The sequence below is a fragment of the Varroa destructor genome, unplaced genomic scaffold (genome assembly GCF_002443255.2).
Source record: "Varroa destructor unplaced genomic scaffold, Vdes_3.0 BEIS01000004.1, whole genome shotgun sequence".
NCBI classification, from domain to species: Eukaryota; Metazoa; Arthropoda; class Arachnida; order Mesostigmata; family Varroidae; genus Varroa; species Varroa destructor.
Genome location: NW_019211457.1, coordinates 46,363,626 through 46,390,766, shown reverse-complemented (window position 1 = coordinate 46,390,766; position 27,141 = coordinate 46,363,626). Strand labels below are relative to the sequence as shown.

Here is a 27,141-nt window from a genome sequence, read left to right as displayed (position 1 = left end):
TAAGCGGTTGTTGTTGTTACTTTCCACTAAGATGAGTGTAGTTGCATAATTTTTTCTACGTAAAACCTTCTAACAGCTAGCTATACGATAGACGCCTGTCATTGTTCTAAACTGTAAATTAATTAAATCGGAAATATTAAACTGGCACCCATTTACTTTTGATGAACGAGGCACTGGTAAATCCCCTCCCTTTAATAGTATAACAATGTTGCGTTCTTTGTCAGAAACATTTAGAAGTAGGAAAGTATTTACGGATTGTAATACGGGAGCTTACCGATTAGGTCAAGTCAATAGGACGTTGGCCTTTGACACGTGTAGTTGTCACTTTTTTTTATCTCAGACCTGTGCGCAGGAGGGCTACATCCATACTAACAACCTCATGCATTTGCTGCGTATGACATTCACGCTGATAAAGCTAAATTATATATGTATATATATTACCTCTACCAAATTTTCGCTCAGACTCTAGCCTAGAGGGTCAAGGACATCATGACCAACGATACTATAAATTGACGAAAGATCTTGGTAGGTTTATCTGCTAACCACGTATAAGCGGTGTTAACCAAAGCCAAAGAATAATGGTAACAATAGCTGCAGAAAGATGATTTTTTCAAATATGCGGTATCTCTGTCCATTCGGTTTCGAAAATATAGCCCCTGCCCGCGGAAGAACTTGTTGCTATCTTTTGGCAGTACGTGCGCTGAAGCTAAACGCTCGGGTGAGCGAAACAATTTCGAAGGCCAACACTGTAGAAGAGATTTAACCTATAAATATACTTATTAACATAGAATATAATAACGCTGCCTGAATATTTTGGCCTTTTCTCCAGAAAGGGATATATAAAAGGACAAAAAACAAAATACTATACCACTCGAATGTAATTCTAACGGTAATGAGAAAAGGCGACCTTTAATCACTGAAGGTTTTGTTAGACCGTACGCAATAGCATTAAGTTGTCGAACAAGTATTTCCCGTATTGCTAGCTAAGTGGCTTTAATGTCACAGATTTCAGGGAGTATGGATCACGTCTAAAAATTGAAATTTGGCAGTAGTAGACGTGATAAAATTATTTATTCAAACTTAGAATAATTAATATCTCGAAAATGGGTAAGATTTCTCTAAAAAAATTGCTATTCTTTACAGCTGTATTACGATAAAGGCATACAGTCTGTTCAGGCCCATAACAAATGTGTGCTGTTTTTGGCCAACATACCTTGTCGGAGGAAGCGGCCTTAAGATGGTTCGGTCGCTTTCTTTCTGAGAAGTTCAAGCTAAAAAATGCTTCAGTGTTAGATCGCATACATCTTTAGCCACCCGGAAGGCACTGAGAGAGCCTAAACGAGAAATTCGTATGCATCCTCTATATAGTTCGGGCCTTGCATCATGATATTATCATCTGTTTCGATCTCTCCCTTAATGTACATAGTTTTAACGGAGGGCTGTCAAAAAAGCTTGTTACAATTTTTCGCTAGAAAACCGAAAAGGTTCTACAGTGATAGGATTATGGTGTTACCAGAAAAGTCAGAAGATCATCGATCAAAATTGCGCGTACTTGGCTTAGCGACATTCGTTTATATATGACAAAAAAAGAAAACTTTTAATATAAAGCTAGTACTTGCTTTAATTTCCCCTCTAAAGCTATCAACACTTACAAGGTGTACTGTGAAGTGGGTAGATAACATTCGACTCATAGAAGATTAACCGCTACATGGAACATTGCTGTTTAAACAGGACGGGTAACCGGGGTCGTGTATATTTCTAACGGACTTTGGATTGTACTCAAATCAGCCATAAATGCCAGCAAATCTAGACGATTCAGACAAGTTAACTGGGTTGAGCAGAGCCTAGATGGAGTATATTCCGCTTTTATAGGTACAGGGAGGGGCATACGACTTGAATGAAATAGATATTGACGCATAATTTAGCGTACATGGTCCTAAATGGACTATTATAGGAACATACGAAAGTTGTATGGCACATTCTATGCGCTTTAAAAGCGCTTGCTTCATAACGGTCGTAGCGTTATAATGACATGAACAGCTTATTTATCATAGGGTTTCATAGACACAACTGTGCAGCTTTACTCACAACCATAATTACTTAGTTACTTGAGTGACTCGAACTTGATCCTGTGACAGCACCAAACGTAGGTTCGTTCGTGCTATCTCATATCGATTCTTCATTGGGGTTAAGCTTTGAAGGAAGCGTCCTTTGCTTCGTTTGCTATTAGCGTAATATTGAGCATCGTTGACAGCGTCTTCATCGATGCTGCGGCGAAATGCAAACGTGTATTGATGAATGAGCATCGCGACGTTGCAGGCTGAGTTCGTTCCTTCGATGATTACTAGTCAAGGGATCTTCACTTTCAGACCAGGTCGGTCCGTCCATCTAATGAAAAAGCGGCTGCCAAAATGATAATATCTCAGAGCTTTGGAAAACTCGAATTTTGACTGGTAAACCGGAATTGATTTCAGTTTGACCTATATGATTGGCGCTTCAAATGCACACTAAATAGGAAGCCCATGAATATGTGTTGAACGGCAGGACATATATTGGGTAACATGCTTATTGGTCGGCTTTGAAATGTAGGCGTTTATACAGTCAGCACTACTTGAAACGACCTGAATCTCTATATAGATAGCACAGATGTATAGCTGAGCATGTCAGCCGGCTTCTCTGTAATTGACGATCATTATTATTCAGTTGTTTCTTTTTTTAATAAATCCTATTAATTAATTTTTGCGAATTAACAATAGTAAACACTTTACTTAAAACTTTTTTCTTTCCTATCCGGAGTGAGGTCTGTCTGTCCTTTATTTGCAAGGAATATGACCGGATTTGCACCTGCGTAACAATGACTGTTCACTAGGAATTGCTTGAACAAGTGGTAAACTCTAACCTCACCTAACGTTTCTATGCAGCTAAGTTACGCCAGACGCCGAAAAAATATACGACTTAGTTTCACTTATTTACGTTTTCCCCCTAACTATCCCTTTCTTTCTTAGATATGTCATTTTGTTTCGGACGACAGAAAAATGAGGCCAATTCAGATGTATTTCTTATGGAAGTGAGGCCTTTCTTAATCAATAGTCTCGCCTGTTCATCGAAGCTAGGTGAAGATTGATTCAAAACAAACTAGAAGAATTGAACGCCTAGAACTTTTATACAACTATATATTTAAAAGTCTGCCAAAAAAGCAGAACTCTCACTAATGAATGTTTTATATCAGGAAGAGTATATATATATTACTTATTATAATAAAATTTATTATGTAAGCGGCGTCTGTGAAAATTAATATATTAAGCGAAATATTGCTAGCCCTTTTCTTTGTTTTAATATACCTTCTCTATGGCATCAGCATATAGGTACACGGTGTGTTCTCGTCTCTTTGGATTTCCTCTGTGGAGAGTGTTTGAAATTCTATTAAAAAGTGCTCTGTATTTTAGCTACTTTGCCAGATATGTATTAGCATTATAGGAATCACCTTTGTTCTCAAGCGCAATATTTAGTTGAACATATACGTTTACATGTAAGAAGTCCTTCGAGCCTTGCTTTTCCGCGCCTCATCGTTTTTATACTTTCTAATGCACTTCTAACACTAATGGCTCTTCAAGCGTTATTGTTGCTAAGTTTTTTGTTGATTGTGCCAAATCTGTTGTTGTTCCTCTGTTACTTACGTAAAACACGGTGCCAAGACATTCAGCCTTTTTCGGCAAGAACGCCAGTGATACCTATTTACTATGAAAATCTACAGATATGTTCATGCATTGTATGTGCACAGATTTATTATTGTTTTATATAAAGGACAAACTGTGAAACAAAATCTTTTGACCTCGTGTTGCTAATAGAGTTACTAAATGTTGCAGCTTTCGTGGAATGGAATCGTGGATCCCGTTACGTGTTTATAGCACACCCCAGCAACAGCTCCCTAATATGGTTGAAGTCTTGAGTCTGATACAACCTTCCCTAAGCGGAATAGCGAGCTCAGAGACGCCTCGTCTTCCCTGTTTTATTCTGTATGCGCTCAACACAAGCCGAATATATATACTGCGTTAAGTGTGTTCCTTGAACGCCGTGTCCGGTTGCGCCTTGCAGGCCGGACTGTCCCATACCTCTACTCTCACATTTCTATGTTAGATATCCATCAAATTCTGGCCAGAGGTCACCTCTGGATTGATTCACTTCAACCCTGTAGGTGTTTTTTTAGGTCGCCACGAAAGAATGAGCGTTGGGAGAGTCTGGTCTAAAGCAACATAGTGCAAAGGTAGACTCATTTCTTGGTTCGGAGCAGAGAGAAAACCTGGGACGTTAACACAAGGACAAGTATATTCCATGCAACAACCGTTGCGTTCTACTACGCCTACGACCATGACCCGTATATATAGGGTAGCGGAGTCTGAGAACTCGGACCTCAGCCGGCATCGAAGTTATAAGTTTTCCTCATTGATCCTTTATGGCATGCTTGGTCCTTGAAGGACTGCCATATAGAACCCTGTCTGCTGTTGAAGTTAAAACACTAACCGCTTCCTGTAGTTTCGAGTTCGTTGGCACTCATCTTGATGTCGCGGAGTTCGGCGTCAATGTTGACGTTCTTGCCGCGGAGTTTGCGTAAAACTTCATGCGCCTGTTGATCTTTACTTTTTCCTGTAATGCAAATATGCGGCGAAAAAGCGAGAGTGAAGGGGTGAATCAATGATTTATCGTTACAACAACATATTACGATTAAATAAGAAATTTATATCTAGAGTTACGATCAGTGTCAACGTACAGCTGGGTACGATTCTGGGTATCTCATTGGGACTATAGAATTCTCTGGCCTTGACAGTAATTACTACCTGTTGTGACTAAAGTGGGAGTCCTTGATGAATGATTTGAACATTTGACCGACTAGAAGCTATTAAGCTGCATAGGTATCCGATCGAGTAGCTTTATAAATTACATTGTGCATGAGGGCCCATCAGTACGCATCTTTTTTCAGATTTTCAGATCGTGCGTGCATTAAGTAAAATTCGTACGAAAATAGTGGCGAAGCAACAGTTAACCGCAAATAACTTACTTGCTATTTTTTTCAAATTAAAATTTATTAAATTAAAATTAAGAAACAAAAATTTAGAAGCAGTCCTCATTGCGCGTTTATAGGCATTCTCTTCGTACGTAGAGTTTGTTGTATCCTAAGTATACGCATGGGTCCTATGTGTTACTTGAGTTTATACGGTCCTTTTAAACTTTGCATCGTCTTAATTAACACGCATAGTAATTATCATGTGACAGGTTCTCACCACATAGCCAGCGAGGAGATTCAGGCATGAAAAGAAAGCAGACACCTTGAATCAGTGCGGGTATAGCTGCTAAACCCAGCATGAACCTGGAAAAATACAAAAACCATAGACGCTTATACGGAAGTATATAAATAAGCTAATTATAGCTTCCTAGAGTCAGCTAGGATAGTTAGCTGTACAATAGGTTTGTCTCATCAAATGGTCATACGTGTACTTACACTAGACAATTTTATTCAGCCTAATCATGTATATGTGTAACACTTTATCACGCATAACTACGTTTGCTTAACAATATGTGTCACCTTAGTGGCTTCGTAAAGTACGTATCAATTTCAACACGTTTTTGTCAACGGTTATGAGATTCCAGGGCCGAATCTAAGGAAGGATCGGGCCATCCTGTTATATGCTCCATATGCATTTAATATATACAGACAATACAAAAATCGTTTCCGCAGTACCCTTGTACGGGCGGCTTAAAATAATGCTACATATCTTCTAATGTTTTTGAGTCATAACTTTGTCTGTTCTCTAATTTCGTTTGCCTCCTAAATTCAATATATTGCTTTAAATACATCCTTGCCGTTTTTATCTACTACCGAAGCCTTGCGGTTTTTGCTGTGCTGCCGTTCGGGTGCTTAACACGAACTTCGTCATTGGACTCTATAAAGCACTTGACCTTTTTATCTATGGATTAGTAAAAGCAGACCTATTAATGTAGCCTGAAAATACTGTGCACGTCAAAGGGCAAGATCAGGGTCAGCGGAATAAGCAGAACGTTTCACCAGCCATAACGAATGAACTCGTGAGGACACAATTTTCAATTCAGCATTTTCAGCCGCCTCAACAAATTGCAGCTGTCAGCAATAATATAAATAACAGCATTTTGAAGATGCTTTAATGTTTTCGTCTCAGGCAAACCGGTTAAAGGCCGCCTTGCCCAAAGGGATAACTATGTAGTTAGATGGACTGCATTGAAGACCGTGCGATTGTGTTGCTAACATACGGAAGCTTAGGCTACAACTTTTAAGCGCTTCGAGCAAGAGATGCAGCAAGATAGAAACTGAGCTCGTCAACCAGTCAATAATTGATAACTGCAAGTAAGTAACTTGGCCAATAGGCCACTCAACGGAGGACCAAAATCACAGTTCTCTCGTCGTTGTCATATGCTTATTGGACACCTAGCGTAGACATGGGCACGAAGATATGCCATGTAGCCTCTGCGATCGTCGACTACGTCCGATGGCCCTTCTTTTTTTTATCGAATTACCGTGCCTTTTTGTCTAGGCGATGGAAAAGGATCCCAAAGTTTTTCGGTCCTTCGAATTCATACAGTTCGCGTCTCCGTCGTTTTCTCTTTCCATAGAAAACAAGGATATATAGCCAAAACGTGTTATTGTTTGCGAAACATTCGAAGTAGGTTTAAAAGGGTCGTTTCCGTTTGTCCTGATAGTCTAGCGGTGGTTGTCAAACGAGTGGAAGGAAGGTAGTGGCTGAACTGACCACCCATCCAGCCATGTTTACAGGTTCGTCTGGCTTCCTGCTAGACTTCGAACCTATTAACGGCAGGCTTTTGTCCTATCGTTTTGAGTAAGTCATTGCGCCCCTTTAGCTCTGCTCCATAAAGCTCAGTTATTGAAGCTACAGTTGGTTCAACTCATTATCTTCGATTTCCGACTATTACATTCGACGGCCTAGCGGAGGTCAAAACGTTAATCCCGATAAAAGCTCAAAACATATTACGACCACCGTTGGAATATCTTCCATTGTACGTGGTATAAAGTGACAGAATGGCCTATAACGTAGATAGCATTATCGTTTTAGCAATCAACATCTTCTATGGTTAGAATGATCCTTCCTGATTTAAATTTGTAAACCGTAGTACCTTTCTTAGGAGAATTTTCCTATGTGATGATTGTATTGATTACCGGGCGATAAAATAACTTAGATATTCTGATCTCAAAACCCATTGGTAGAAATAATTAGATATTTATGCATAGAACGCTTTGACTAATACAACTTGAGTAGCTTTAAGTCAAGCTAGACCCACCTTCACAGCGTCAAAGAAGGCAAATCAAAACATCTATAATGATTTAACAGTAACAACGCTTGTAGCATTAACAGTGGTACCGTGTATACAAAATCATACCACCTAAGTCTATTTGCAACGACAACAAATATCTTAGAAAATATACACTACCCACATTTTTACCCTGTCTTAAGATAAGGTTCGCACAGGTGCAGCAGGTTAGGATTTACATTCCGCAGGTTATAGAAATAATCGTTTTTGATCACTGCGGGCCTTTTCCCCTTAAATCCACCTTCCCTTTTTTTAATTTGGACAAATTGTCTTTTACCTCTTCGCTCGTTGAAAATAGTTGCGCTGTACTTGTTGTATTCCTCTTAAAAAGCTAACGAACTCTTACATCCACCGCCGTTTTCCATGTTCTACTCTGCGTAAGTACTTTATTCATATGAACATTGGATAATAACAATAGATAAGGCCGATTTTAAAAAAAAACGTAAACTCTATACAACTTGTGTGAATAGAAGTTATTATAGCATGGACAACAACTGAAGAAGGCAGCGCCTTCTTCGCTCGTCGGCTTGCTGCGTTCGTTTTTTGTAGAAAATTATCCTTGACCTAATTATTCTAGTCATTCTTACTCGTTGTTATAGCTACAGTAACTCAGACCGGCACTACGAAACCCGCATCCCAAGCATCGGTAATGTACATCACCCAGCTTTATAGACTAATGTTGATTGGTGGATCTACGCACCTCGAAGTTACATGGCGCCGAGCGCTGATCGTGCAAAAAGCTAAGTACGCATTTAGGTCTACTTGATCTGAGGCCGTGCTGTTGTAAAAAAGCAAGGTCAGACGCGGCCTCACAAGAAAACACTTGACAACCCATCGAATGCAAGCAATCAACGCAGAGGAATCAAAATGAAAGCATATCTCTATACCAAGACAAGGTCGCTTCATTTTCCAGGATTGTTTTTGAAAGAAACGAAATTGTGGGTTTCTGCTTTGTTCAACTACACGTCACGTCTTAATTTCTATTTGTATTACGTGTGTGTGTGTGTGTGTGTTTGTCTATGTACATGTGGCTTGCATATATGTGCAAGCTTGATTGCACAGTTGTCTGCGGAATGGGTCGTTTAGCTCTTTGCTTGTATATGAGTGAATATAATATAAAGAACGTTTCGTAAGTGCTTTCGTGTGCTTTCAGTCGATGGATATGGTGTTTTGACTATAAAATAATACATTATTCTCTAGTACAGAGTGCATGGGTAGTCTTCGCTTTAAGTCGCTTCCTGCGCTGTCGTATACAATGTCCCTAGAAAGGCTGAATAAGCAATCTTCCTACCCGCCAACGACAACCTTGTCATATATGGACGCGCTTTGCAGTTGCATTCTGCCTTAACCCAACTGATACCGAACGAATGAGCAGAGATTGTACGATACGGATTTATGATCTGTAGACTATATGTTTACTAATCGGCCCTGATGTTGTTGCTTTATAGAGAGGTTGACTACGCTACAGACATTAGCGGGAAGAGCTTATCATTAGTTGACATTGACCTTGCCTGCTGTATGATCTCCTATGGCTTGAAGCAGCTCTTGAAAAACTAATGACGATGGGTGAAACGGGTGTCTTCTGACGGCCCCTACAACATAACTCTGACATTGGCAGTTTGACATATATAACCGCAGGCCGATTCAATGACTAATTAAAAACAGACCAGACCGGCAGAGAGGTAAACGCCGTAATACAATGACTCGCTAAGTTAGAGGAAAAAGGTAGCAACTTAGATATGCCAGATATAATGCGAAGGCCGGTTAGACTGTAGCCTCGTGGTAGAATTAAATCTCATCGTGTGCGCATGCCACGTGGCTTGCCCAGATTACGGAGAGTTGAACTGCGGACGACGGCCTTCAGACCTGAATGCGATAGGATCAACCATACACGTATATCAGTTTGTAACTGTTATGTTTTTCTATCCATGGACACTTGGGTAGGCAGTGGTAATAATAGCAGTATTGACTACAACAGCATGGACATTCGTCGTTTGACATTGAAACAAAGTGGAATTTGTTACAAGAGAATGTCTTTGATAACAGAGTCTGGAACAGAGCGCAGAGCCTGGAATCGCTTCGTTTCTTTGGCCGTTCCCAATGAAAGCTGATAGGATACACCAATTTTGAGGTTCTGAAGTTCTAAAAATCTAGAGATTTCTACTAAATGTTGAATTTTCGATTCATACGTTTACAAAATACATTTGTATTTTCATAAACACAACCAAATGAAGTACAACAATGTTTTGCTTTTGCTTGTAATAGCAGCATGGTGCGAGACGTCAAAGAATCATCGATAATGAATAAAGTTGAACGGGCCTGCGTCGGTTACGGCCGTTCATAATACCACTCGAGAGATTCAGCGCCGAACGTGGGGTGACGATTCGTCAGAACGTACAATATAAGCCTGTTCGTATTTGTTTACATACGTCGAGTTAAATGAGATTGCTCTATTGTGCGTTTTATGACGGTTTAAAAGATCGAGTGGTACGCTGTAACAACATGTAAAATATATTTGGCTTTGGGAAGTTATCTGTGAATAAAACAGTTACAACTGCTGCGCAAGCCGTCGAAGTTCCACTACTGATATAATCATCTATTTAGTTATAACTAAGGTAGGATTTTGTGCTTCCCGAAGAAGACGCCTGGACTAAACGCTGTTAGTATTGACGATGAACATTTGAATCCCGATCTCGAACATATTGACCAAATAATGAACGTTAAAACGGAACGTAGTGGGTTGTTATCGTGGATCGCCAATAGAACGAAGCACGTACATGCAATGTAATGATTCATCCATTCATAGTAGAACTATTTAGCTATGTTTTATAGCAGGCTTTATCTTACTTCTTTCTTCTTAAATCCGCACACGTCGATCTAGGGGCAAAGAAACTCTACGAAGACCAATCAAATAAAAGTGTTAGTATACAAACATGAAAAAAATGAAAGCACTTTATTATACGGTCGTGGATGTACTCAGTAGCAGTGAACGAAGCACAAACAAATCAGTTCGGCTTGTTATGATCTTTTGAACGTTACCTTTTCACAGACCCAGAGACAGCGAAACAAATGTGCATTGGTCGTGTGGCGTGAAACCCGTCAGAAGCACCCGGAACTTCTCTGTTTGGGACGCGTTCACAGGTGCCTCTCTGACGGTCTTCTGGTACGCGCCGGCCCCATCGCGACAAATCAAGCAGTTTTCACATATTCCACTCGATATTTGGGTCCCACGACGGCTTTGCCTGCCACAAGATGTATCATCTTGATTTTTGAAAGTTCTGCTAAACTTGGCATGCAGCCGAAATTGCGCTGGTTTTCGGTCAGGTCAACAACGAACGCAGTCAAACCAAAACTGATAAGTAAGTAAAAGCTCTACAAATGAGCTATGCTTTGAAGATGTTTCAGCCGCTGATCTCAACATGTGACAAACGTTACATATAGGTTTACTTACACGCAGAACATAAGTTCTGAACTTTGTGATCGAACGCTGTGCACTAGCTATGAACAGCATACTGCTATTATTCAAGGGGCTTTTGTGCGAAATCTATTTTGCTCTTTACTCTCGCTAAAAGACGGAGTATTATTGTAGAAGATAGAAGTCTGACATGCAGACTCGTTTATTTGAAGCAATTAAACAAAGTCATGAAAACGTGCCACCAAAACAGATAGATCCAGCCAATATTTTGGCTCTAGGTAAACAAAAACAGGGAAGAAGAAAGCCAGCAAAAAAACACAAACATTATCTATACATCAGTGTCATCATATTTGCGAGTATTATTGACTAAATCAGCAGCTATTTAAAAGTAAAATCAATCATGGAGAACAGTGGCAATGGGTTTCAAACGTAACGCCAAGCTCCAGTCATTCAGCTATGGAACACCACAAACCAGCCTGCGTGACGAACCGAAATAATAACGCTACATTACAAGCGTGCTAAAAACCAATGGTAATTTTGTCCAAGTCTTCAAAGACAGCGTAGATTTTGTGGTGCATTTTTCCAGCGCTGACGATTAACAGAATTTAGACTAATAAGCATATGTGTGCTGACCTATATACTTCTAACGTTTTGTTTTTTTATTGAACATCATAATTACACCCAGGTCTACTTTGAAACAAGTCTTCGTACACACATACTACCATAAGACATGATAGAAAAATATCATAAAACAGGCACAATTAAATTAAACCCTATACATACTAGAAAAGTCTACAATAATGCTTCCATAAGCGTAGATGGTTCAGTGTTTGAGTAACCAAATACGCCGCGATGTTGAGCTACGTTGGATCACTGCGATAGTTGGCTACGCGTTATCTCGTCACCCCGGAGGTCGATCAGATTTTGGAGGCAGGGCTTCAGGTTTAATAAGGAAGAAAGTGCATTTTTCCTGCGTTAAGCCTAAGTAAAAGCAATTTATAATAAAAAGTATAATAATTGCAAAGCCTGCTTTCACTGCGGTTGAAGACGATGCTGGGTAATAGCACACATATTGTCATAGCTTGGCGATAAGAGGAAAATGCCTATCGGTTCTAACGATGCCCGGCTCAAGTAGCGTCTGTTGGTTTATTTCCTAGGGAAATGAAGGATGATATACCCTACATGCTAGAAAAAAAAATAAAGAAAACTTTTTCGGTATATACTGTCGGATGCAATGGCCAGAAGTCTAGTTTGCCTATATCCAACTGGGCCTTCGGTAAACATCGCTCTCCGAGCTAACGGAATGGCAGTAACCCCACGGAAAGAAAAACAAAGCCAAAAGTGGTATGTCCATTAGCATCATCCACGTACATGGCTGCGGCACAGATCCAGATTACATAATTTTCACAGCACTAGAAAAGGAAGCGGCTAGTACGTCCATTAGATTGAATTAGCGACAAAATAATATTCCTCAGTTCGTTTCTATCGAAATCTTCAGCGTAGTCGTAACTATCTTAGAGACATATTAAAGAAAGCATGAAAAGCTACCGAATATTCTACCCAACGAACCTCGCCAGACGTGCAAAAAAATGGTATGCCGTTTATAATAGTTCTCTTCACTTCAACATGGTCTCTACACTTCGACCCATACAATACACATCAAACTGCTCCTATATTTTTTCTCGTAAATTTTGTTTTAATACTAATAATAATAAAGCTATGAAGATCAATATACATTGTACATGTTTTTGTATGACTTAGATTTTCTATTACCCAACAAAGGGTACGCATAAATTTTATTATACATAACGCGTTGGACGGCCACATGGTTAAATATTATAATCTATACACAGCTGCTTGACAGTTTCCTTGCGGTCCGACGTTTCAAGAGCACAGCTACACTGGTATCGCCGTTCACATTACGTCATATCTGGTCGAAAGGCCTCTTCTATCATCTTTTTCAGAAAAATGTTTTTTTCTACTTGGAAGAACTGCTCAGAGCGCTGTCGTTCTCGCCTCTGGGCCTCTTCATCTAATCTAGAAATGAATCGCAGTGCTAGTGGCGCAGAGAATGGCCTCTGCGTTATAGGCACCCCATCAAACGGAAATGCCGCACCTATGAATCAACTAATGAATTATAACGTTTCTTGTATATATATACAATGATTTGGCCGCAGCGCCTCTTGATTTCCATCAAGATACGCGGCGATCTATAGACTATTTTTATAGTAGCCGTTGGTCGAATTTTCTTGTTTCGATGCATTGCTCGCTTTTCGGAGTTGTAGTCGACGGAGGCGCAGGCAGCTTTCCCTTTTGCACATAGAAGAAAAACAAGACAATCTCTAGGTTCGCCAAAATAGCCGTTTTTTTCTAGCTATTTTTCTTTCTGTGCTGAACCGTTCCTTGTAATATACAACAAAAGGTAAAGTTTGCCGTTCTTGAAACTCTGGTTTTGCATAACCTCCGTAGCGACGAGGCATACACATTCATTTGTCCAGCTGTCCCTGGGGCTCGTTCTAGCCTCAGGTGTTGCATTTTGCTTAGCTCTTGGTTTTTTAACTAACGATCCTGCCTGTGAGTGTTCGAACGACGGAGGGAAATCAAGCAGCAATGAAAGGCAGTCGCGTGAGTTTCTTCCTCACCTGTGCCGACGTCGCCTCTCGTTCCATTTCTGACGAAAGTTGGACCGAGAACCTCGTATTGATAATCAAAGGTCTTGTTGCTACCAATGACGTTTTAATTAGAAGCAGTTAATGAAAAAGGTGAAATTTGTGGAGAAAAGCAAAAATCTCATATTATTTCTATGAGGAAAGCTGTATTAGGAGCAGAAATGATAATGGTGGTCTAATCATTGTTGGACCAGTTGATCTAATTCGGATTGACATTGAAAGTTTGATTACTCACATTTCTATTTATCGTGTAAAACTAAACCCTTTCGATGTTTCCTTCCTTTTATGATGTTTCGTGTGATGCGAAGTGTACACGTTGCGATGCTCTGACAACGCTAGTAGGAACGTTTGGGCGTTTCCCTTTATTTACCCTTTTCGTTCTATAATTTCGTTCTGGTAGCATGCACCCCATCAGTGTGACAGGTGAAGAATTTAAGACCGTTCTATGATATATCAGTCGTATTCAAACATTCATTCTTGGTAGACGTTATTCTATTTATGCAAAACTCATAAATACTGATTTGAAAGTTTAAAAAAATATAATTATTGAAAGTTTGCGTACTTCTTCGAAATAAAAGGATTTAATGTTTTCTAGCAATTCTTACACGCCTTGGTATAGACCGATAGTGATAATAGTGAGAAAGAAAGAAATAGAAGTGAGTTAGCATGCTGTGTGGTTCTAAAATAGCACGGCGTTTAATTTCCCTTAGGGAGAATAGACGGTAAAAAGATAATTTCTCATTCTGCGGTATATTGGATCTTATAGCAACCATCATTGACGCATACAATAATACAGGTACTGTATGCTTCAATATACGCCCGCCGTACTGCTTCGATTAAAACAAACAACTATCAAAACAGGTCGTTATAAAGGTCGCATACACTTAGCAAAAAAGAGTATGCGGAATAATTTCGAAATCGAACAATTTTAATTGGCATTGAAGCCCAATTAGCCTAGGTAACGACTCACAGTGAAACTACATGAATATCAATTTATATCAGCATCCTTCATGTCGATTGCTATGGCAAATATAATGAAAAGTGGTACGAATTTTCTGCGAAAAATAAGCGAACTTTTCGCAAAAAAAGTTTGTGCGAAAAATCGATTTAGAAATTATGTACGCGTCATCCTAATAAGCGAACCTAATCGCTATCGTTCGTGATATGCCCACAGCCTATACCAATAGAATTCGCGCATGATCCACGACGCATTGGAACAATGCAGCATATAGAGAAAAAATCTCGAGATGATTTTTATTAATTTTAGCAGATCAGTGCATCGCCGATAAAAATAAAGATCTGCAATAGCCAGGACCACAGTCAACCCGAATTTTGAAATGACCTATATTCCAGTGATTTTTGGCTCACTTTTATCCCATTCGACTGTATGACGCTTATTCTATCACTTCAATATCTACTATATTTAGTGCCATCTTATAATACGAACCAGTTCAAAAGGTGACAGCATTTGGACTATGCCCCTTTCAGCAGCTTGCGAACATTCTGCACCAGACCCAAATCCTGCGGCATTGAATACTGGTAAAAGGCTGACTATCGGCGGTACCGCCGATTCAGTCTAATGATAGCACAATACATGCTACTGCAATTTATAGTAGAATATAACAAGCTAGATTGTTTATGATCGAAATAAAAAATGAGGGAAAAATAGATTCCACCCAGACATCTCCCGCCAGTTCTAATCTTTTTTTTTGCGGATTTTGATACAATCGATTAAACTAAGCATCGGCAATTTGCCTTGTCTGTCTTTTAAATCAATGAAGCAAACTCACTGAAACGTCAATGAATAACGATACATTTCCAACTTTTACATGTAAGTGTTACCAAACTCAATCAAATCTATATTTTATTAATTACTTTCCACTACATAAAGATATCGTTATGCCGTATTATAGGCTGTTGGATGTAAATTTACTGACTGGGACGGCACAACAGTGTCTTTGCAGAGGATTAACAACGTAAATCTCAGTTATCAGCATCTGGCGTTCTCAGACCTTCTGTTCAGACATCTCTCATAGTCGCATCAAGTGGCATCTGCTTCATCAGTAATTGGCGGATGAGACCTGCATAGTCTGGCTTACTGCTCGTATTTTACTGTATCATATTCTTGTTTTACTCCTTTCAGAATCATTATGTTATGTTAATGAACGTACGTCCGGGAAAGTAAAGCCACTTGGGTAGGCCTAACTGATCCGGCAAATACCATCATCCATTCGGGTTACATTGACTGCTTCTGAAAATGTACGCGTCTTCCATGTATTGTATGTAAATGGCGGCACTTGCTTATGGCATTCTATGTTATAGACTTCTAACATCTAGATTAAAAGTTTAGCTAAAAATGAAAGTGGTAGGATGTGTGCGCAGCGAGCGGTGGGTCTGGGTTGGTTTCATTCGGATAAAAAAAGTTTGAAGTAATTTTACACCATGACTGGCACTAACTACGCTGTATTATGGGATTATCTCGCACAAATGTATAAAATTATACATCTTCACGAACGAGGAAAAGCGGTGCCTCTGATGCCTACAGATTATTTCTGTGACGGTGCAATGGTAACGAATTTACCTGCTAAATTCATGAGATGGCCTAAATTCAAAACTGGGCTGTGACACACGTAGTTCCAAACCGGAACAGGCCAGCCATTTTATGCAGTGTTTAACGATAGTGCCACGCACAAAAAATCTTAATATTTAAACATACACGTTTTCAGCCAGTAGATTATTTCTAAAGTAGTTAAATGCGAATTTAAAAAAACAGATGTTTTTCGCTTTAAAAAACCCGAAACCTTGATCTTACCTCCATCCGTTGCGTTCGTCAGCGGCAAATACTCCATCGACGACTGAAGCAATGAATTGGCCGGCTGTAATGAACAACTGATTGACGGTCACCAGCTTTCCACGATACTCTGTTGGAGATACTTCCGCAATGTACATTGGCGTCGTCATTGATGAAAGGCCTATAGGAAGAAAAATAAATCCATTTAGTGTCACATCTATTGGAAAAATATTGTATGATGTGCGCAAGCCGTGAGAGTTTACGAATATAAATAAATGGAAGAAGTATACAGATCAGTAGTTAATCTAGCAGTTTTGTTAATGGTACCTGCTAGTCACCTACATGTAGCTTAAAGTAAAGAGAGACATGGCGAAGAAATGACACGCCGCATCCATTAAGCTCCGTTCCAGATATTTTTCTTAGGCTGTCCCTATAGCGCAAGCTACTGGCTACTGATTAGACCATTCTAATCATCTTAATTACGTAGACCTCTTCATTTTCGTCAAACTGAATTGTGCGATTTGTAATAATTTCCTCACAACAATGACAAATATTCTATTATTCACTTTTGCCCCTGGTTTTTACAATTTAATCGACCACTTCAATACGACTGATCGAAATCGACCATTTCAACCCGCCACAGCCTTGAATCGATGACCTCGGCATCGTGAAGCAGGAGTCGGCTCACCCGACTCGCATCCGTTTGGGTACGATAGACACTTCCATTATAGTTTGACTAAAGGGCAAAGAAAGTGATTCAGAGAGATTGGGAAAGCGTGGGAATGGAACGGACATTGCTTGGGTCGACCTCTAGATTTTCAATCGCTTCTTCCAGTTCCCCTGTTGGGTCCCATAGGAAAATATGAAATGCACATAACTTATGCAAACACAACAGAACACCCATGCGCCAGCGCTACATTGGCCTTTACTGATGTTGATGGCTGTGTTGTTACACCCGTAACAGTGAACGAACAATAGTGGGGGCGCGGTTTAAAATCGTGTCAATGATGACGTGGTCTCCAACGCCAAACGTGAGGGCGTCTAAACTTCGGACGAAGGGTAGAACAACGCCACGTTAAGGATGTGTTGGCGGTGCTGATAAAAACACCGCGTTAAGATGCCGGTGCTACTGCCTCAAAGAATTAGTTAACAGTAGGAAACTGGGACAGGAGCCGGAAGTATAAATGGAAGAAAAGCAAATTCCAGATTTGAGCTGACGGATAAACGAAGTGCAGCTCTTCACTGTTCCGCAGTGGAAACCGTGGCTGTCCGGGGAGAGGAACTAAGTTAAAGACAAGAGTAACAATAGAAAAAAATTACCATAAGGTGAATGAATTATTTGTAAATAATTTTTCGCTTAATATTCGACAGTTGTGGTTGTATCGCAGCCATTCTCATTTGATCTTTAGATTCATGTTTTAGGAAGGTTCAGAATAATGTAATATCATTTGTAGAGTAAAATCTTGTAACTTATACGAAAAATTCGGGAAATAATGACAACATACGGGAACGACGTTCACTGTGATTAATAACCAACTTCGGAAATAGTTAGTCTTAGACACTACAGCGCCATGCTTAGATGGCTGAATTAACGGCAATGGCAAGGGCAACACAGCGATAGCAAAAAAAAAAAATTAATATCGTGTTGAAAGCTTCAGTAACAAATTGTCTACGATAGGTAGAAAAAAAAAACGCTATCCTAATATATTGCTAATTTGCCTTAAATACTTAAAATCACTTAAGCCGGTACTCCTTTTTTGCAAACACGTTCTGTCAAAGTAGAGGCGAGCTTCGTAGAAGTCACAGGTATATTTGTACGTGTAACTATAATTTACTATTCAAGGTGTACACTTTGTTTAAGCAGAGCTAGATACAATCAGATTAGCAATCCAGAAATAATTGCGTTTTGATTGTTGAGGTGAGGATTTTAAGCAACTTTTTTAAGTTGGCTTTATGCGTTCGTGCTCCGTAAACCGAGGAACTGTCAATGGAGAAAACGTTTCTTTCCGCTTGACGTCCGGACTAGGAATGATTGTTTCTGTGCAGCTCTCCACCTTCCCGGCGCGATGCGCTGTCGTAGCGAATCGGATCAATTTAGGCGTCGAAGGATTACATTCAGAAATCAGATGGCGGGAGTGCACCTACAACCTCGCCGATGGATGGCAGTGCCGGCACAGGTTTCAAACGGGTAAGTCTATCGACCAGATGCCGAGGTTATTCCTCGATTCCTCTCGGTCATTTTGATATCCCAGGCGACGTTCTACATTGATCAGAAGGTCGTCTATGTGGCCTCAAAATCACCAATACCATTCTTCTCTCATTTTCACATAGACCCTAGATTGGAGCTGCTGCCAGACTTTCTCAGCCGGTGTAATAGCTCTCAACTTCTCAATGCTGAGCTCGCGCAAGAGGTCAGCTTTAAGAACCTTTGTACAGCGAGTAAGTCGCTACCATCTGTTCTCCTCGGCAAGTCAAACTCCGAAACTTTTATATTTAAGGGAAAACTCGGACTCCTCCTCTCTTCCCGTGAAACCCTCATAACAAGTGATAGGCCCGTAGAGTTTGGATCATTTCAATGGGAGAAGATTACGCTTAGGGTGCTCGGGGCACGCCGCTCGCCACGAGCAACAGGATCAGCCTATGAAGACGGAAAGGGGAGGAGGGGTTGAAATTTACGTTCCGTCTGAACAGATTAGGAACACCACTGTAACGGGGTCGAGGGAGCGAGTCAACTATTAAGGAAGAAGCGAGGAACGAGCACAGCTACGCAGGAGAATAGCGGATGCTAGTCTCGAGCGCCCCGGAAACGCTGAACATACTTTTAAGCTAGCTGCTAAAAAAGGTTACGAAAAAAAATAGGGAAGATTTTTAGATGTCTTGGTAGCTGACCCACAATTGGGCTTTGATGAAGCTCTCAAAAAACTAAACAAAACCGTCAAGGTCCTTAGGGACCTTCGTTGGCAATTTGGAGACATGTACAACTTAATGCAGGCCATTATAACAAGGCTGAAAGTTGAAGTATAATAGCTTTCAAGGAGAACAAGAAAAAATGGTTTTTCTAGGTCACCGTAGAAACACTACGGAAAAACAATTTACCCTAATCCAGAAAAACAGGTTAATCCTGGAACAATTTCGTTCTTGGGGAAACAGTATGAATTATTCTAGCAGAAGAACAACAAGTTACGTCGTATACGAGAGATGCAACAAGCAGATAAGAGCTCTAAGGTGACCGAGGATTCCATATTTTTCTTTATCAAGTGTAGCAAAAAAACGGAGAAACATTAGTAGCACTTCGAGTAGCAGAAAAGAATCGGGTACGAAATGGAGAAACTGTAGACATTCGAGGACCTTGTCTTCTAGTAGCTAATATATAGCAGAAACCAAGTTAGGTGGAGGCAAAATCTTTGAGGGGATGCGCATCTGCGTAAGAACACGCACGGGACGCTTTAGATCCGCCGACGATGCTAGTACTACAGAAAATTGACCTTCTCCTAGCTGCCGTACAGACAGAGAAAAAGTACGGAATCAACTAGTTACAGCTGAGCGAATTAGGATGCGTACAGAGGACTCCTGTACGAAGAAAAGCGGGCATTGTCTGGTAACGCTTCTACGCCAAACATTCTACAAACTAGTCTCTTAAAAAGGATAATGTTTGAAAAGTATACCCCAAGGTATGAACTTTAATACCGACCTGCTTCAATTGCCAGAAACTAAAACATTACGCTAAGGAAAGCAGAAACAACATAGTTGGATGAAGACGTTGCTATAACTGTAGCATATAATAACTGCTTTTGCACCAACAGACATATCATGAGTGCAAAGAGGATGTTCATATCACGAGTTCCATGATTTGCCCAATGTTCAGAAAAAAAAAAGCAATTCTTAAAAAAGCTGAGCAAACTTTCCATGCTAATGCATGTAAGAAAGACAATCTGAAACAACTCGTGCCAGGTCTGATCACAAAAAGGACAAGAGGGAACGTTATCGAAGAAGAGGGCTAGACGAATAGTCCTAGTTCGGAGAACCCGGTCGCGGACAGTAAGGTACTCTCATTCTTCATCAATAATTCAGATTAAGATAATGAAAGTCAGCTGCGACCGCAGTTGTCCCGCCCATGCTTTGGTGGAATAGATCTCGACCAAGAGCCTAACGGGAAGCCTAACTCGACTTTAATAAGTGAGCTGAACGTAACTTTGGCAAATAGCAGGGCAGATCACTCTGTAGACATTTCTAGGATCGTTTTCATCTGTACAGAAGGCTCCTTCCAAATTCTTGGATGCGGTTAAGAGCAAGGGTATATTTCTGCTATATCACTCCGAACTACAAGTCGAAACTTTCGAATTTACCCTTGACGACCTTTCGGCTTCAATTCATCCTGTGTAGTTACTAGCTAAGGTCCTCCTAGCCACTGACTGCAATGCTGCCTCGGACACACGAGGGTTTGACCGAACTAGTCGGAGATGAGAAATAATATAGGTGGCAAATAACCTTCTGGCTATAAAGGCAGGATGCACCTACATGTAATCGACCAGTCCAGTGACCTCACAATTCGCTCAGAGGAAATGGAGGTCAAAAAGTGGCTACTGCTAATAGAAATGTAATCTAAACGATTACCACTGCAATTCCCTCTGGAACGTGGTACAAAACGTGTTACGATTGGGCGCTGAAAGAACCATTAGGAAGGGTTGCAAAGCAACAACAAGCTCCAGAGGGCACTGAGGACTCCAACGCGTTCCGAATAAAGTTGCAGGTTGACGAGTGCTTCTACAAGATATCCTAAAAAGGAAAAAACAGATAGAATCCAGGTGCTGGTAAAACTCTCAAAATTCGTCTCAAAGTCGTACGCGCTATTTGCAGGTCAGGAGAGCCTTGCAGAAGGCTTGCTAGGACAACGACAGATCCTGCTCAGCCCAAACAGAAAAAGGCTAAGCTCAAACGACCCATAAATAAGTGCAAAAATAAGTGCTGGAGAGACTTTGGCCGAGCTAGAAGAAGACTTATAGAAAAGCCCCTATAAAGCGGTAAACGGAAAAGTGAAAAAAGTTCCTAGGCTTAATGTGAGACACAAATAATGGAAAAACACACGAGCATTTTCCTAGGAAATTTTCGCGGCTTGAGCCTAACGCGGAAAACCAAGAACACATGATACTAGAAGTTGCGGCAGCTAATCAGATCAAGCAAGAAAAAGGTCACAGGGCGGGTGGCACAATAAGGATTATTTTCAAGAAGTAGCAGCGGAAGCCACTAAGATTTATTAATTATATTATCATTAATTAATTAATTAGTAAAAATAATAGCGGCAATTTTCGAATGCATGGAAAAGGGCGAAAGTGGTATTGATACCGGAAGGTAATGGAAGCTTCAGGTCGATTTGCTCGTCGAACTAACTGACCAAAAACGTTAATCATCAAGACAGGTTAAGAACTTTTACCAAGGACGACAGCCTGTCATTTACGACCCTAGAAAAAATCGTTCTGTCTTTACGGTGGCTAAAACGAAACTCCTACGTCGTTCAACCCTCAAGACCTGGAAGCTGTTCATGGCTGTTCTGCTTGACGCACAAAACGCTGTTAATAGTTTACAATGGAAAATATTACTAGAAACTGGTGCTGGCATATTAGCAGAGAACTATGCTAAATTTTTGCAGGACAGAAAGACACCAAGCGAAGGTTCTACGCTTCCGTTGAGGAAAATGGGCGTTCTTCATGCCTCGATACTGGACTCGTTTTTATGAAATGTTGCGCACAATGACATGCTGAGCCTTCAAGATCTTCCATGGAGTAAGTTGCCAGCCCACGCTGACGACTTGATGATCACAGTCAGGGTAAAGACGGCTACAGAACTAGAGCCGCACGCCAACAAACGTTGAATGCAGTCTCTGAATAGATGGCAAAAGCAGAGATAGTTCGCTTTGAATAGATAGAGTTCGCTTGGATAAAAATAAAGGGTGCTTACGAAAAATAAACAGATGAGACAAATTACCCAATTAGTGAGTAGACAGATCAGGCTAATAAAAGACAGCAAAGTATTAACAAGTCTATTTGGATGAAGCTCTCTGGGGAATACTCCACATTAAAACGGCAGTATTGGAAGCGAGTAAAGCGGCGGGTTCTAGGTGAGCTGGCAAGCGCAGGCTGCTGACGTCTGTCGTGCAGAGTTAGCTTTTATCGGGTTCATCGTATGGAGGAGGAGCCTTGCGGGCTCCAAAGCCGGTAAAGACCTTTCCATAAGACTCAGAGAACGGCGGCGCTACACATCTATAGAACGGTAAGCACGCCGGCGGCCTTGGACGCTCTTATGGGATCTAGAAGAGGCGGAAAGAAGACATCAATGGAAAAATGGTTCATATGTCTCTAACGAGATCAAACGAAAATCAATATTAGACGCCTGGCAGGCGGAGTGTATAACTAACGGCTGGCCGACCATCTTTAGTACCGTACACAGAAAAACGACTGGATCAATCGGTTAATTATAACCTGAAACGAATAATAACGTATGGAGTTTTAAATCTACTTATATGGGCTCGGAAAAGCTCCCTCCGATACCATGATTTAGGAACTGCCTATATGCTACTGATATACTCTGCGCTAAAAGATGTTGAGGGTAAAGCACGACAGATAGTTGTGGGCAGAAGAAACAGAAACGTGCTAGATCCCTTTTAACTTTCAAAATTTGTTAAGCTAATTAGTACCTCTACCGGAAGATGAAAGTTGAGTGGCCACAGCAAAAAAAAGTTCTGAAAGGCTACCTGCGCGCGAAACAGAGGTTGCGGTAAGGCTTCCGGGTTCATAGACTAAGGGACTTCGCACACCTGGTGTGGTGGGGAACCCAAAAATGACCTCGGCCAGTTGACCCGGTCAGGCTGTAGTGCTATTCTATGAACAGCCCGGGCAGCAGGCTGTGAAGCTTATGGGAATGGATGCGTTGATCGGTATTAATCTGGGTGGAACCAAATTCAAGCTTCTGAGTTGAGTCTGCACTGAGGATCCCTACCGTGTGCGTCAATGCATTAAATACGCTTTCTAGAAAAAATTACCCAGAAGTAGCTGACGTGTGAGAAAGAGTCAGGCTTGACCAAACGACGTAGTATGAGGAATTAATCTGAGACGCTTTTGAAGAGGTTAAGAAGCGGATTCCATTTATCTCTTCAAATCCCATTGTATTTGAATTGAAAAGCGATCCAATATGGAAGAAGCTGTGGTCACGATTCTAGCCACTTTACCATAGGCCATTAGCTCCTACCGCTAATAGCTAATATTGTTAAGCCTGTCTTACCCACACGCACGTAAGCCACACATTCTAAGCTATCTATTTGTCTACTACAGAGAACAATACATAGTTTTGTTATGAGCTTCTGAGAGACTGATTATGTCGTAGACATAGAAAACCATACATTATTACTAAGACAATACATTATTGCTCGTAATGATTTGTGCCTATATACCAAAAAGCTGTCTTCGTTATTTATTGTGTTCGCAGTAGAGTTCGAAATGCAAATTCCCACTTGAATGTTATTCTCAGTTGAGTGTTTAATAAAGATTTACTACATTAGAGGATTTGTTTTTTTTCAATATTTCGTTACAGGTTGACCACGTTTTGTATTATTTTCGTATTGCTTATCCTTGATGGCCCTTGTAACATTTTGGCAAAATCATTAACGTGAAACAAGATAAATGAATATCACTAGCCGAATTTGTGTACAATAAAAGGTCACCTTCGTATCATCCTTTGCTAACGGAAAAAAAAACATCACTTGTCTCATCCTTCGGCACAGAATATAAAAAGCAGTCTATAATGAATTTTATTGGAAATCGGGGTGAGAGCTAATCATTCCCTTCATTTCCTTCTCTCGATTTCCTTGTCCACTAATTGAAAACGTCCAAGCAGCCGGTCTCGTTAGTAAAAGTAATACCATCAGGGCAGCGTGGCATCGCTAGCCATGCACTGCCTCCCGGCCCAACGTTCCGACGCAAACGCGATAAACGTGTCGAACACCGAAAAAGCCTACGACGTAGTAATGAACAATTTTCCGGCGTTCCTACACAGCGTACCGTAATTTGTCGCACAGCTCTCCTTTCGATGCCGACTCCTATTTCTTCTCTTTTTTCCCTTCGTTCTATAAACGATTGTCGAATCGGCGATGTCGGTTCGACTTCGCACCAAAGGACCCATTTAGTCGCTGCACAAAGAGCGAACCTCTACACGTATTGCGACCTGCTTCGGCCAATTCCTGACGAGTCATTCTTGTCAACATACTTTTCGCGTATAGTATGGCAGCGCCTTTCAATAAGACACTGCTTTCAAGCCGCTGTGGGCTAGGTATCGGGTCCGCTAGAACTGTCATCGTATCCGAGGGGAATCAATAGAACAGAACGAACTTGATTCGATGTAATGACAGTAGAACTGATGAACAATGTGTCTATCGGCACGTAATCTACCAAATAAAAAAAATGTATAGATATAAATATTAGACAGAGGGTGTCGACCAAGATCTCCAGGACACTGCGTATTGATTGAACGATAATGACAACTTCGGGACATTACAGCCGCCGCCGGCGGCGGCGGCGCTACTGCTACTACTACTACTACTACTACTACTACTACTACTACTACTACTACTACTAGAAACACCGTGAGCCGTTAATCGAACAAATTCTATAAGGGAAATTGCGATCTCAAAGCCTCGAAGACTCTCTGCGAACTAAATAGCGAAGGGTTGAGAAGTGCAATGGAAACTGACCGATCTCAAAAGCAACCAGATTTGGTGTGCTTAGCTCGGTATAATAAGTAAAAAAATATGAGTAAGTAGATCTTAAGTTAGCTGAACGAGGATCTACCTAGAGGTAGGTACGTTTGCTTTGGTTTTATTTCACCTTAGTAGTTAGTGGCCGATTTATGTACATTATGTATCGAACTATGACTCATGATGTGAATGAACGGTTACGTCAGTCAGTGGATGCAATTGAAACGGTTAATATCGTCCTAAAGCAAATGCACAATTGCGAAGTCTGCCAAGCGACTTAATGTTGACCCTGTTTGTTACAGCTTCAATGTTTTCATTTGCTAAACATTATGCTGACTATTGGATAATATAATGAACTAACTTGGCATCATCGTCCAAGATAGGTGAACAGAAATAGGAGATGCGCAACAATGCTCGACCTCCTCACATCGTAAAAAGTTGAAAAGACAGTGAGGCAAAAGTTTTGCTAGACGGGGCAGAATTTCGAAAACTTTTTAATAGGATTTTTATGAACATTTCAGCAGGATGCCAAGAGTGGCCGTCGAAACTTGATCGATCGTCGTACTCGACAGTCGCGAAACAACTGGCAGAAGTTCATGGACAACAACGCTTGCTCTCGTTCACTGCTTAATGAATAAACATCCTGAACAGCTCATTGATAGAATTCTATGATACTGTCAAAATCTTAGTCGATATGCTCGAATATCCCTTGACTGGTTGTATCGTTAGACAAGTTAACAAATCTATTTCGCTTGTATTGTCTAGATCATGTTCTTTTCATTTTCCCGTCATCCTAGGGAACAATGACAAGCCATGCAAATAATGATACCGGGCTCACAATCGTTTTCAAACGAGTCAAAAAGTGTATCAACTAAGAACGGAGAATTGAGCTTCATGGTCGTAAATGAAAATCTTTCGTAAACGAAAAAACGACGCAGTAACATTTTGTTTTATCCGGCAACATTTTCTTTTTTTTTTTTTTTTTTTTTTTCATTATAATGCGTTTTGAGTGGCGGAAATTAATGTCTTAGACGTCTTTACATGACTAGTGGTAGTGCAAATAACTTTAATCACTTTATACTGAAGGAGAGCCGAACGTCGCAGAGAACTATGTATCACCTAGTTATAATGATAGCAAGACAAAATTGTTATACTTTTTATATGATTATGCAGATGGAACGTCCTCTTTGTAGCAGAAGGTCGCTGTAAAACAAAGTGTATGCAGTATGTCACCGGCCGCGTCACGGACGTATGCACTGCACAGTACCAGAATTGGTTTTATAATAGTTCATATAAGTATAAACATATTTCGACCGACCAAAATGTTAAGATATGTTCTTTATCACAAAAATATTCATTGATCATTTCCTCCGCTAACCAGCTTCGAGTATAGGATCTAACTAGAAATGCCCTATACCCAAAGATTCATATATTGCCTTTGATGCGTCAGTACAGACACCGCTTTATATGTGTTTTGGCTCTAAGCAAAGAAGCCAAAAAAGGCAGATACTTCAAAAGTTACCCAACTAAAAAAGACGAAGTTATAAAATAACGACGGCACTCCCTATAACTTACTACTTCCGCAAAGATTCAAATGTTCCGTGCCTGAAAACTGCTCCGCGAAGTTTCTGTCGATCTCAGCAAGCAGCACAAGTCGGTCGTTAAAACTGTGGCTTTCACTTACATAGCCGCGCGTATCCCACTTAGAGTCAAATGGGTCAAATGAGTCAAATTTAAATCCTTTCTAACATTGTTATAAGTTACGATAACTTTTAAGCTTGTTTTGTCTGGGTACGCCTCTGGGTAAAATGATGCTATCGTTTTTTACACTCTTCAGAACGATGCGATGTATCATTGCTAAGCAACGGAAACTTATCTACTATCGGATAAACGAGCGAATCACGCACAGACCCGAATGTCCCGACATAATCGTGCACCTACATGACGTGACAATGTGCCCAAGGGTCATTCTCTCGTAGAACATCGACTATTAAACACTGAGGTAGCGGAAACAAAGCAGTCGTTATCGAAACTCTATTTTACATCTTGAGCTTTACGTAGGAACAGAAAGATACGAAGGGGCTTCTACGAATTTCGTACGCGGAAAAATATGGGCAAAAGCTATAGTTACAGCCTCCAAGGCTATTCGAAGTACTGGCCAAAATTG

The 27,141-nt window shown here is 40.6% G+C and overlaps 2 protein-coding genes across 14 annotated transcripts in view; one reads left to right on the top strand and one right to left on the bottom strand.

Annotated features, from left to right (window-relative positions):
- The window catches only part of LOC147756281 (uncharacterized), a 55,565-nt gene extending 29,927 nt beyond the window's left edge, over nt 1-25,638 (top strand). Inside the window, exon 4 of the transcript XR_015327335.1 lies at nt 25,496-25,638. The gene's annotated coding sequence lies outside the window, so the exon portion shown is untranslated. The remainder of the gene's footprint in view (nt 1-25,495) is intronic.
- The window catches only part of LOC111248926 (proton myo-inositol cotransporter-like), a 90,948-nt gene that overhangs the window by 42,850 nt on the left and 20,957 nt on the right, over nt 1-27,141 (bottom strand). For all 13 annotated transcript variants that reach the window (XM_086988411.1, XM_086988413.1, XM_086988412.1 and 10 more), the window contains 3 exons: nt 16,253-16,412; nt 5,280-5,365; nt 4,522-4,644 (listed from right to left, as the gene is read on the bottom strand). In XM_086988411.1, coding sequence (XP_086844537.1) covers nt 4,522-4,644; nt 5,280-5,365; nt 16,253-16,412 — 369 coding nt within the window. The remainder of the gene's footprint in view (nt 1-4,521; nt 4,645-5,279; nt 5,366-16,252; nt 16,413-27,141) is intronic.